At 36.5% G+C, this 12,481-nt stretch overlaps 1 protein-coding gene across 1 annotated transcript; it reads left to right on the top strand.

Annotated features, from left to right (window-relative positions):
• The first annotated feature begins 8,745 nt into the window (after positions 1-8,745).
• Positions 8,746-10,713, top strand: LOC127082002 (uncharacterized). Its single transcript, XM_051022228.1, has 4 exons — positions 8,746-8,865; positions 9,030-9,258; positions 9,691-10,007; positions 10,111-10,713. The coding sequence occupies exons 1-4, from the start codon at positions 8,746-8,748 to the stop codon at positions 10,711-10,713; spliced, it is 1,269 nt and encodes a 422-aa protein (XP_050878185.1).
• Positions 10,714-12,481: the final 1,768 nt, after the last annotated feature.

Raw genomic sequence — 12,481 nt, 5'->3', positions numbered from 1 at the left:
CTATGTATAGTTTTGTTTCTTTTGTAGGTAGTGTGTGCATCCACCAAGGCCTCATCAAGCTCACAACTAGGGTTTGAGACCCTCAATGCAAGGAGAACATTTTGAGTCCCCATGATCTTCATTTATCATTTTGATCAAGAATTCATCAAGAGTTTGAAGCTTGTTTGCCTTGGAAGCCCTAATTCATTTGGGTATCTTGTGTGACTTCCTCAGCAAGTTTCTTCAACATTTGATCAAATATATCAAGGTATACTTCATTATATATAATATTATGCATATATGATTCTCCACGAGTCCAAAAGATCAATATAACTTCAAGCTTGTAAGTTGGTTCATGGTGGTTGACTAGAGAAAGTCAACTAGTCAAAATTGGGGTTCGCTAGACCCTATCTCCTACAATTTTTGTCATATGAAAATAATTCCAAGCGTAAAGTTACTCTTTGTGACATTCCAAACAACTTTCATGTTGAGGTCAAGAGCTAGTTTTGCTAGGAAAGTCATTTTTATGGTGCAAGATTATAGGTCATTTTGTTTGTGCCCTAGTTAGAAGATCAACTTCCAAGGACGATAACTTGCTCAATTTTTATAAGATAAAGGACATCCAAGTTTCATGATAAATTTCAAGATGTCCTATACAACTTTTATTCTTTTAGAAACTTAAAATTCAACTTTCAAGGGCATGTGCCAAGAGGAAACATTATAGGTTATTTTGGGTCATTACCATTGAACAAGCAATTTTCCTCAACTTCTAAAATGCATAACTCCTTCATGCCAAATCCAAATTAGGTCAAATTTGTGACCAAATTTAAGAGGATTGAAATATATACAACTTTTGTGAAGTAACTCTTTCCATTTGAAGCTCATAGGAAAAGTTATTCAAGGTGGAAGAAGTGAACATTTGACTTGGGACGTAGAAAAATTTCAATTATGTTTGATTTCCCAAACTTCCACCTCAAAATTCATCATGATCTAAGCTTCAAATGGAAAAGTGTTCAACATGAAAGTTGTTACCCTTGATCTCACCTTTCCAAAAAGGCCAAAATCACTTCATTTGTCCATGGATTGAATGACTTGCGCATGGTTACTCTTCATGGTTCCATTTGGATGAATCTCATTACCACTTTTCAATTTCAAATGCATGGCTTCAGGTTGCACTTTCAGCATTGCTCATGATCACTTTAGGACTGAATTACATCATCTCATGGGATTATCACACGCCCATGCAAGCATGCATCTTACTGTAGTAGGGTATTCGTTACCATTAGAGATATTGACTAAATCCAAGGTAAACCATACAAGTCAAGTCGCCACCGCACTTCTATTACCCAAAGGAATGGTTAGAAAGAGAACAAAAACCTAAAAGTTATATCGAATCAAAAACTAGTAAAAATGTCAGAGATCGGGGTACGGGGGTTGGTTATGCAATGGGAAGGTGTTAAGCACCCAAACATCCTAGGTACTCCTAGGGAGCCCTTTTCACACTTGTTGTAAGGTTGGTATTTTATGGAAAATTTATTTGTACAAACATGATTGAAGAGATGAGAAGAGAATATACAAGTTATTTACAATTTTGTGTTTGAATGGATAAACCCATTGCCTATGTACCATCTTAAAAAAAAGATTAGGATCAAAACCTCGTAGTTCGGGGTAAAAATCTCAAAATGAGTTGGTGAATTGATTGGTCCGAAAGCCCTAAGATTTTTTGTTATCCAAGGGAGAAAACTCAATGTAAAACCACAAATCCACCATGTGAGGATAGCTTCAACATGCTAGTGAGGGGTTAACCCTATAATAAGCATGGAAGACTCATTGTCCATCACTAAGGATATAGGTGAGTATTACATCTACCTTAAAGATAACTCAAACCTAATAACTATTGGTTATGAAAAAGTTTTTGATTAAGAAAGTGGCCATTGAAACCACAAAAGTATTTGAATGGGTTATATTTACCAATGAAAAGTATTTACAAAATATGGTCAAAGTTGACTTAAAGATTCTATTCAAGATAAGTGTTATGAAAAGAAACTTTAAAAATCAAAAGCATAAGGCTTAGGTTTCTAATGTTTGAAAACAAATGTTAAATGTTTTCACAAAAGTTTTGGCTTGGGTTAGAGTGGAGGGAAGAAGAAGAATGGCTAAAGTCCTAATCATACAAGAGATGAAGGATAAGAAACAAGACCACAAATGGAGTTCCTCTCTTGAGATCATATTGATGATCCAAGTAGCTCCCATCCTTTGGAATATACAAGCAAAATAAGTGTAAGCTCAAGCAATCAACATAATCAAGCAAGCTCTTATAAGATCCTCAATGGCACTTGTCTCTTTCACTTTGGATGAACATGGCAATGGTTCTTCAATTTGGCTCAAATAGGGTTCCCTAGCACAAAAGCACACACATCAAAAAGTTCTATGAAGCAAATCAAGAATGGATAAGAATGAGTTTAGAGATTTGCTCTTTCTAATCCATCTTCAACATTTATAGCACTCTAAAGGTCCAATGCCTAGTTGCTCTTTGATTCCAAATTTGCATAGGGATTGTCCTAGAATTTAAGTCCATTTGTCCATTTCTTTGCATTTGGTCCACAACAATCAAAACAAAATACAAGCACAATAATATATACACAATTATGTGCCCAAGTGAGCAAAAGGCAAATTGCATTAACATAAACATGTGGTCAAATGAGCAAAGGGAAAAAGCAAATGAATAATATGTACAAGAATAGTAAATTGCATAAATGTAAAGAGCAAGAATTAAATGTTAATGACCAATGGTTAGTGTTAGCGTTAGTGTGCCATAAGGCAATTTAGCGCTATGTTAAGCAATCGTAATTGGACTTATGTAGAAGTCATAACTATCTGAGGCCGGTCAATAATAATGTAGGCAACAACACAAGTTAGAGATTTTGATTAGTGAATCAAACTCCTACAACTTGCCATGCCAAAAAGAAGATGAGAAATGATCTTGTATTGATTTAGGTTCTTTGCATGATTAGGAAGCAACCTATACTTAATGCAAAGCCATTAACTTGATCCATGATCAAGATGAATTAGATTTGAATCAAGGAAGGTTAAACCTCCATGTATCAATGCTAACCACCAATCTTTAACTCATTGATCAAAAAGGAAAAGAAGAAGATGAATATTAAAGTACATTAATGGAAATGGAATGAGATAATCAACAAGCATTGACCAAAGATAGAGAACATCAAGGTCAAATAATAGAAAACAGGAGCAAAATGGAGATTAGAAGTCAAGAAACAAATAAAATATTTTTTGGTATTTTTCAATATTAAGATAAAACTTGAATTAAAATAATAAAGAAAGGTCAAACTTCAAACTCACTTCAAATCAACTTTGAAAAGTCCAAGTGAATTATCCCAAGTTCAACAAGGTCAAACAAAGTTTGACAAAAAATTTCAGCATTTTTAGAAGTCAGAAACTATTTTAAATCAATTAAAAATGCATAAAAATAACCTAATTGAATTAAAATCTCAAATAAATCTCAAATCAATTAATAAATTGATGAGAATATTTTTCATAGATCTATCATCATTCAAAGAGGTTGGAAAAATATTTTTGTATTTTTTGGATATCAAAAACTATTTTAAATGAATTAAAAATAACCAGAAAAGAGAAAATTACTAAAAAATATCAAATGATAAAATAAAAAATATTAAAAATCATTTTTAGAAAGTAGAAATTAAAAGGAGAAAAATGAAATTGGTCTCACATTTTTTGGACCAATAATGAAGGAGTTATGAATTTTTAAAAAGAAATGGAATTAAAAGAAATAAAAGAAATAGAAATAAGAAATTAATAAAAAAGGAAAATGTGTGGACCATTTTATCTGATCTCATTAATTGAGCTCGCAAATCATGAGGTCAAGAAGCGCGCGCCTACCATGTTCCTTGATCAATGCATCACATGTAGCATTATTATAAGTCATAACATGGCACGACTGAGATTACATCTGGAAAATGAAATGGATAGTTCTGATTAAATCTGGAGAACAGACGGTAACCAGCGCCACCGTCTTCTCCGGCCAACCTCCGGACAAGCTCAAAAGTTGGAGAGAAAAAATGTTAACCAAAAGACACTATCCAGGCATCAATCGAAAGCTGGGGTGATGTACATCACCCATGTATCAACCAAATCCACTCTAGATTTCTACATTGAGAGAAATCAGAGATGGAAGATCTGTGGTGTTCAAATGAACTTCATGATTTTTGAAAATTGAAAGCTCAATAGTGTTGCCTCTATGCAGAGGACTTCAGATCACATCACAACAACAAGAAATAAGCACTATACAAGCTGGTTCGAAGAAAATAAAAGTTGAGGTAAACCTCTGATTTGCAGGGCTTGGAGTCACAATTCCTTGATGCTAATGCTTACAATTCACACTATGGATCAAGATGAAGAGGTTTAGGAACTTTTAGATCTGAAATTTCAATCGAGGAAATCAAAATTCAGATCTGAAAATTGAGAGAAAAATTGATAGTTCCTTTGGTGTGAGGGTGAGGTTTCAATTGCACAGCACTTGGGGCGCCTTCAGGTTAGTGAAATGAAGCTCATATGCATTGTATTTATAGGCAAGGCAAGCTGAAAATGCATGATCATAAACTTGCATGAATGGGAAGGGCCTCCATGCATGGGCCTGTACAGGCGCATGGAGGGCCCAATTCCACTTGGATTTGGTAGCTGATGCATGATAGAAGCAATTTGGACATGCAAATTGTGTAATAATGGTTCATGCAATGCAAATTTTAATGATTTTCCAAAATGTGCCATAATGTTCAAGCCTTCGAAAATGCTATGTCCAAACATGAAACACCACCTCAGGAGTAATGGTTGGAAAGCTTTTTGCATAAGGATCATTTGTTATGTTAATCAAAACTCCAATTGAGCCTTGGAAATTTATGAAAAGTGAACATGAAGTGTAGGGTGCAAAACATGCATATGTGATATTTTCAAAATTTGCCAAAGTTCAAGCCCTTCTGTCTTAATGATGCAAGCTCCAAATCACAAAATCTTCAACATCAAAGTTGTAGATCTTTTCAAGGAAATAAATTTGGAATTAAATTTTTCATCATTTGGATTTTTGATGAAGAAGTTATGGGCACTTGAAGTTGGATTTTTTCACATTTCAATGCATTTGGTCCAAAGTGACCTATAATGTTTTGCATTATCACATGTATTTATTTTGATATTTTGAAATTTTTCTCAACATAACATTTGAATTAGACATCTTAATATTTCCAATGCATTTGATCCCACCTTAAAATCATGAAAAATGAAGGAGTTATGTCCTTGGGAAGTTGACCCAAAATTAGGGTTTCAGTCAAAATGACCTATAATGTATTGGAATGGATGATGACCTTCCAAGCTTCAAATCAATTTTTGATGAACATGAGAGTTGTTCATATGGTCCTTAAGAACATTTGTTCTCTTTGGGTCATCTCCATTTGACAAACACACTAAAAGTTAGGTCTCAGTGTATTTCAAAATGGTCAAATGAATTGACTGATCAACTTCTCAAGTCCAAACCTCATATCTTGATGAATTGATGATTGAGGACACTAAAATAAGTTCAGATATGCATTAAATTATGAATTAAAGAACTTACCTTGATTGCATTTGATCATGGGTTGAGGTTTCTTCATGAGCAAGGCACAGTTGATGAACAGATGAATTAGGGTTTCCTTGGGAAACAAGCCTCAAACCCCTTGGTTTGCTTTGATCAAAATGATGAATTGTGATACTTGGGAGGCATATTTGATGGATGAGAGCTTTGGGAACCATTGCCATGCTTGCATTCATCTTCAACTGGCCCTATCAATGCACATAGGATCTCCTAGAAGCTTTGGACCTTGTGATTGCTCAAGCTACAAACAAGAGATGTTAGTGACATATTTTTGTGCTTTTGGTTAGTAAATAAAAGATGAGAAAAGAAATAATATAAAATTCAAGCATGCTTGGTGATCTCAAACCAACTCACAAGATATCCCACCCAAAGGGAAGAGCCAAGATGCTTATGATCCTTGAGGCAATGCAAATGCAATGTTATGATGCCATGAGGGATCTTAGGGTCAAAATTAGGGTCTTACACTCACCTATCTAATTTTGGCCAATTTTTGAAGTGTGCAAAAAGCAATGAGTAATTTTTGAGCTCAGAAATGGATCCCTCTTGCCCAAGTTTCGTCCCCATTCTCTCCCAAACCCCATTAAAAGGATAATCTTGAGGATTTTTGGGAAATCGAGTTTCAATTCTCGTTCTGTTTTTAAATTGAAACTCCAAGAGTCCAAGCTGTTTAACCATCCAAATCATCTTCTGCAAGCTTCTAGAGTCAAGCCAAGCTAATTTGAAGCTCCTCGAAGGTGAAATTTCAGAATTTTTTCTTCTTTGATTCTCTCTTATTACTCATCTATTTTGATTGATTGTTGGTTTGCTGAAGTCCTACCAAGGTAGGCAACAAAATTTAGTTGCTTTGAGGTCAAATCGAAGCAACTCAGATCATGATCCTCAAAATACAAATCCCTGTATCTTTCAATATACTTGGAATTGGAGAGAATTTAGGCCAAATTCGTGCTCCTGAGCATTTTTCCTTCAAAATCATATCTTGTTTTTCATTCTAGTGATGGTTATTGGTCATCTAGTCCGGTGAGGCTCACCGGAGAAGTTGACCGGAGCCCTAATTCCGGTGGTGTGGTGGCCTATTCTACCCCATTTGATCCATCCAAAATGTTTTAATCCTGACCTTTCCTTTTAATTACCAAGCCTGCAACACATCGACTAAGGCATATGGTGGAATGCGCGTGCGTGGCCATCAGATCTGCCACCTCAATTAAGGAGGGAGATCTGATGGCCATTGTTTTTTTAATTTCTTTTTATTTTCTGATTTTTCATTTAATCCCTTATTTTGTTTAATCTATATTAATTTCATTTTTAATCCAAAAACTATGGGACTTTCACCAAAAATCTTTAAATATGTTTCTCTTCCAATTTCAGAATTAAAATTATTTTTTGGATTAATTATGATATTTTTCATAAATTAAATATTTTTGTGCATATTTTTAATTGTTTAAAAATACTTCTGACTTTTCAAAAATAGTGAAATTTTTTGTCTAAGGTCCTTCGACCTTGTTTGACCTAGGATAAATCCCTTGGACATTTATTTGGTGTTTTGAAGGGATTTTAGGTTTTGACCAAATTAAAATGTATTTTAATTCATTTTTAAATTGATTAAATGCCTTAAAATTGTGTTGAGCCAATTTTATGGTCTTGTAATGTTTAACTTTCTGTTTCGGCCTTGGTCAAGGTTGATTTGAATTTTGTTGGATCAAAACCATTGAATTTAGGGGATTGATGAAATGTACATTTCATCTCCCAAAATGAATGGATGGTTTTGATTTGATGAAATTCCTCCCATAATCAATTTGTGTTTCTATCTCCCTATCCCTCTTCATCTTTGATCAATCTCCAATTCTACTTGTTTTCTGACACTCATTCGGCACAATTTCACGAAGTCGGTAACACATTAGTCTACCTGTTTTATCATTCTGTTTAGTAAATTAGATGATTTGCATTGTTATTTCAAGTTGTTGATTATATTTGGTTTGCATCATTATATTCAATTTTATGTCTCTTTGTGGTAGTTTTACTGGTTTCAGGTGTAAGCAAGAATACCGGAGGGACCGCCAAGGGAATCAGACGTTCCAGGCCCGTCGGAAGAGGAAATTGGACAACACAGTAGTCCTGACACGGTCACCCGTGTTGCCCAACACGGACCGTGTCAGGAGAGGAGAACCAGGAGCAGAAAATAAGGAGCTGACACGAGTGCCCGTGTCAGCTGACACGGCCCATGTCAGCCTCCCTAGAGGGGCGTGTCAAGGTCATGGATACCAGACAGCCAACACGGCCTGTCGTGTTGCCTGACATGGGCAGTGTTGGCTTGGACACCTCATTTTCCCGTTTTTTTTCTTCTGTTTTTTCTGTTATTATAAACTGTGAAAAGATTTATTTTGTGTTACTTTCTCTTACAATGACTTTTTACAAAACCCCAACTATTGTTTTGTTCAATTGAGTAATAATTTACATGTATATTGTTGCGCAATCCTCGAGAACGTTCTTTGGGAAACATCCCTATTATTACTACATCGGTAAAATAGTACACTTGCTATTTGAACGATCAAGTTTTTGGCGTCGTTGTCAGGGATTCGCGATATAAAGTTTAAATTATCTCAATTGAAATGTTGTTGCTATACAACTAAATTTTATTTTCCGTTATTTTAATAATTTATTTTGATTATATCAACTAATCCGTGTCAGATATTTGTATGCGAGGTAAGGCCTTAACTTATTTTCCTTTTGACACAGAAATCGAGAGAACCTTGCGGGCAAGACATAGACAAGCTCGATTGGCTAGGTTGGAATTAGACGAAGAACAACCTTCCATTCATTCAGGTTCCGAAAGAGAGATCAAAACAATGGTTGTTGTTCCAACGCCACCATAAAGACTGTTGGGTGACTACGGAGATGCAAATGCACCAACCGGCAGATTAACCATTGTCAACCAACCAGTAAACGTGGTTAATTTGCAATTGCATCTGAGTACTATTAATCAACTTGAAAGGAAGCATTTTACTGGAAAGGTAAATGAAGATGCAAACAAGCATTTGCATAGGTTTCTGACCATGAGCAACACTCTAAAAATTGATGGTCACACCGAAGAAGCTAAGAAATTGAGAATGTTCATGTTCACCTTAGCGGAAGAAGCCGAAGAATGGTTTTATTCTCTACCTGCCGGTAGCATCACATCTTGGGATGAAATGGAAAAAGCCTCCCTGAATGAGTATTTTCTAGTGTCGGTATTTTACTGAAGAGGTATGAAATTATGAATTTTGAGTAGAAGGACGGGGAAACTTTGGGATACGCCTACAAGAGATTCAAGAGAGTCATGGTCGCCTGCCCAACTCATAATATGGATCCAACTGAACAGATGCAGATGTTTGTGAATGGACTCAAAATAAAGACCAAACAGTTGATTGATACCGCAGTCGGTGGATCCACCAATTTTTCAACAACCGCCGATATCAAGAAGATCATTGAAGCTATTACTGCTAATGAGCACTTGAAGTTGTACGATAGATGTCAAAGTAAACCAGAAGAGGTTATAGATTTAAAGCTAGAAACTAATAAAATCCATATTGAAGATACTATAGCTGCAAAAGTTGAGAAGAAGCTGAAGGCGATGAATATAGGTACCCAACAAGTGGCACAGGTCCAAACGACTCCTACTGTATGTTATGAAATTTTTAATGGTCTGCACCAAACTGTATATTATTTTGCAACTCCTTAACAAGTATAGGAAATCAAATTTTTGAAGCAGAATAATCCTTATTCCAACACGTATAATCCGGGTTGGAAGAATCATCCCAACTTCTCATGGAAAGACCAAAAAGGAAATGCTCGTCAACACGGTCAATACCAAACTCAATATCAACAACAACAGCAACAACAAGCCCCTAAGAAAGCTGATTGGGAGATTGCTATTGAAAGAATGGAAGCTCATAATGTTCAATTTTAAGAAGAAACCCGAAACAATAAGAAAAACACCACAACATCCATAATGGGGAAAATCGCTCAGTAATTAGCCTCGAGTTCTCAAGCACAAGGTGCTCTACCTAGTGCAGTTGTGATAAATCCTAGAGAGTATAATAATGTGAGAACTGTGACAATAAGAAGTGGTAAATCTGATGAAGTAGTCGAGGAGGTGGATGAAGAGGAAGATCAATTGATCAAAGTGGATCTTGAGATCCAAGAAAATGAAGTTGTGAGGGAAGAAGTGATAGCACCAAAACCAGTTGTGAAAGAAATATTCATTGAGCCTAAGCCGGTTGTTAAGCTTCCCTTTCCCACCAGAAACAAGAAAAAGCTACAACGTGAGAAAAACTTTGAAAAATTCTTAGAGTTGTTCAAGAAGCTTGAGATTAACATTCCACTATTGGAGGCACTTGAATAAATGCCTACTTATGTCAAGTTCATGAAGAACATGGCGTACTTCCGACACCAACCCAATTATTCTAACCGAAACTTGTAGTGCTATTTTGCAGGGTATGAAGATTCCAATAAAGAAGAAAGATCGAGAAGTTGTCACCATCCCTTGTACTATTAGAGATAAGTCATTCAACAAAGATCTTATTGATTTAGGGGCTAGTGTGAGTCTCATGTTGTTGTCCATTTACAAGAAGCTTGGTATACGGGTTGTGCAAGATACCAGGATGACCCTCCGATTCGCCGATCATTCGGTCAAGAAACCATATGGTATTGTTGAAGATGTTTTGGTGAAAATCGACAAGTTTGTATTTCCGGTGGATTTTTTAATTCTAGAAATGCTGGAAGATGAAGAGATCCCTCTCATTCTTGGGAGACCTTTTTTAGAAACGGGAAGGTGCTTGATCAACATAGAAGAAAGGACCATGACGTTGAAGGTTTATGATAAGGAATTGAATATCGATGTTCGAAACATCATGAGGTACAAGGATGATATTTGTAACAGTCATACTATAGAGGTTCTAGATCAGGTGATGACATATGATAGTCCTTTGAATGCACCACAATCATCTTTGGAAAGAGTGTTAAGTTTGTCCATTTTAGATAGTGATAAAGAAGTGCACAATAGGGAATCTGAAGTGCTAGCCTTGTTAGACGCATAACCTCCACGGAAAGGATCTCGACCACACCGGTGGGAGGATTTACGCCTACCTCAATCTAGTGAGGAGGATGAAGAGCCAAAGAAGGGAACAAAGTTGAAACAACTTCCAGAGAATCTTAAATATGTCTTTCTCGACTCTGAAGGAAAATGTCCTGCTATCATAAACTCGAGCCTAAAGAATATCCAAGAAGAAAAGCTCATCCAAGTCCTAAAAAAATATAAAAATGCTATTGGATGGGCAATTGAAGATTTGAAAGGTACTAGCCTTACTGTGTGCATTAATAAAATTCTCATGGAAGGAGACCACAAACCGGTAGTCCAATTGCAGAGAAGACTCGACCCAGCAATGAAGGAGGTAGTTCGGAAAGAGGTGGTGAAATTGTTAGACACGGGTCTTATATATCCTATTTCTGACAGCCCTTGGGTGAGCCCGGTGCATGTTGTCCCTAAGAAAGGGGGGACCACAGTAATAAGGAATGAAAAAAATGAGTTAATTCCTACTCGGACAATGACCAGGTGGCGCGTTTGTATTGACTACAGAAGGTTGAACACAACAACTAGGAAGGACCACTTCCCATTGCCATTTATTGACCATATGTTGGAAAGGTTAGTCGGACATGATTACTACTATTTTCTAGATGGATACTCCAGGTATAATCAGATTGCAGTTGCTCCGGAAGACCAAGAAAAGACAGCATTCACATGCCCATATGGTGTATTTGCATAACGAAGAATGCCATTCGGGTTGTGTAATGCTCCAGCCACCTTCCAAAGGTGCATGACTTCCATCTTCGCCGACATGCTCGAAAAGCATATGGAAGTCCTCATGGATGACTTTTCGGTCTTTGGATCCTCACTTGATAATTGTTTAACTAATCTCTCTCTTGTTTTAGACGGGTGCCAGAAAACAAATTTAATTCTGAACTGGGAGAAATGTCACTTCATGGTGCGAGAAGGGATAGTATTGGGTCACAAAATTTCCTACAAGGAAGTTGAAGTTGACCAAGCAAAAGTGGAAGTGATATCTAAGCTCCCACCTCCTGTTAATGAGAAGGGTATCAGGAGTTTTTTAGGACATGCAGGTTTTTACCGCAGGTTCATAAGAGATTTCTCAAAAATCGCAAAACCGCTGACCACTCTATTGGTTAAGGATAAGGCGTTTATGTTCGATAAGGAATGCACCATAGCCTTTGATACATTGAAGAACAAGTTAATTTCAGCACCAATTGTTATTGCCCTAGATTGGTCTCTTCCGTTTGAGATCATGTGTGATGCTAGTGATATTGTTGTAGAGGCAGTCCTAGGACAACGAAGAGAGAAGTTATTACAAGTCATTTACTATGCTAGTCATGTTTTGAACCCTGCACAGATGAACTATGCAAGTACTCAGAAAGAGTTGTTGGTTATGGTTTATGCATTTGACAAATTCAGGCAATACTTGTTAGGATCGAAGGCTATCGTTTATACTGACCATGCCGCTTTGAATTATTTGTTTGCTAAACAAGACTTTAAGTCGAGGCTTCTTAGGTGGATCTTACTCCTCTAAGAATTTGATGTAGAGGTTAGGGACAAAAGGGGGTGTGAAAACACAGTGGCGGATCATTTGTCCCGAATGTCACCAATTGAAGAAACATAAGAAAAGAGACCGATAAAGGATGAGTTCGCTGATGAACACATCCTTGTTGTTATCAGTATCCCTTGGTTCGTAGGCTACGTGAATTATTTGGTGGGGGTGTAATCTCTAACGATTTTGATTCTAACAAAAAGAA

The sequence above is a fragment of the Lathyrus oleraceus genome, chromosome 5 (genome assembly GCF_024323335.1).
Source record: "Lathyrus oleraceus cultivar Zhongwan6 chromosome 5, CAAS_Psat_ZW6_1.0, whole genome shotgun sequence".
In the NCBI taxonomy this organism is placed as follows: Eukaryota; Viridiplantae; Streptophyta; class Magnoliopsida; order Fabales; family Fabaceae; genus Lathyrus; species Lathyrus oleraceus.
This window is presented reverse-complemented; position numbering and strand designations above follow the sequence as displayed.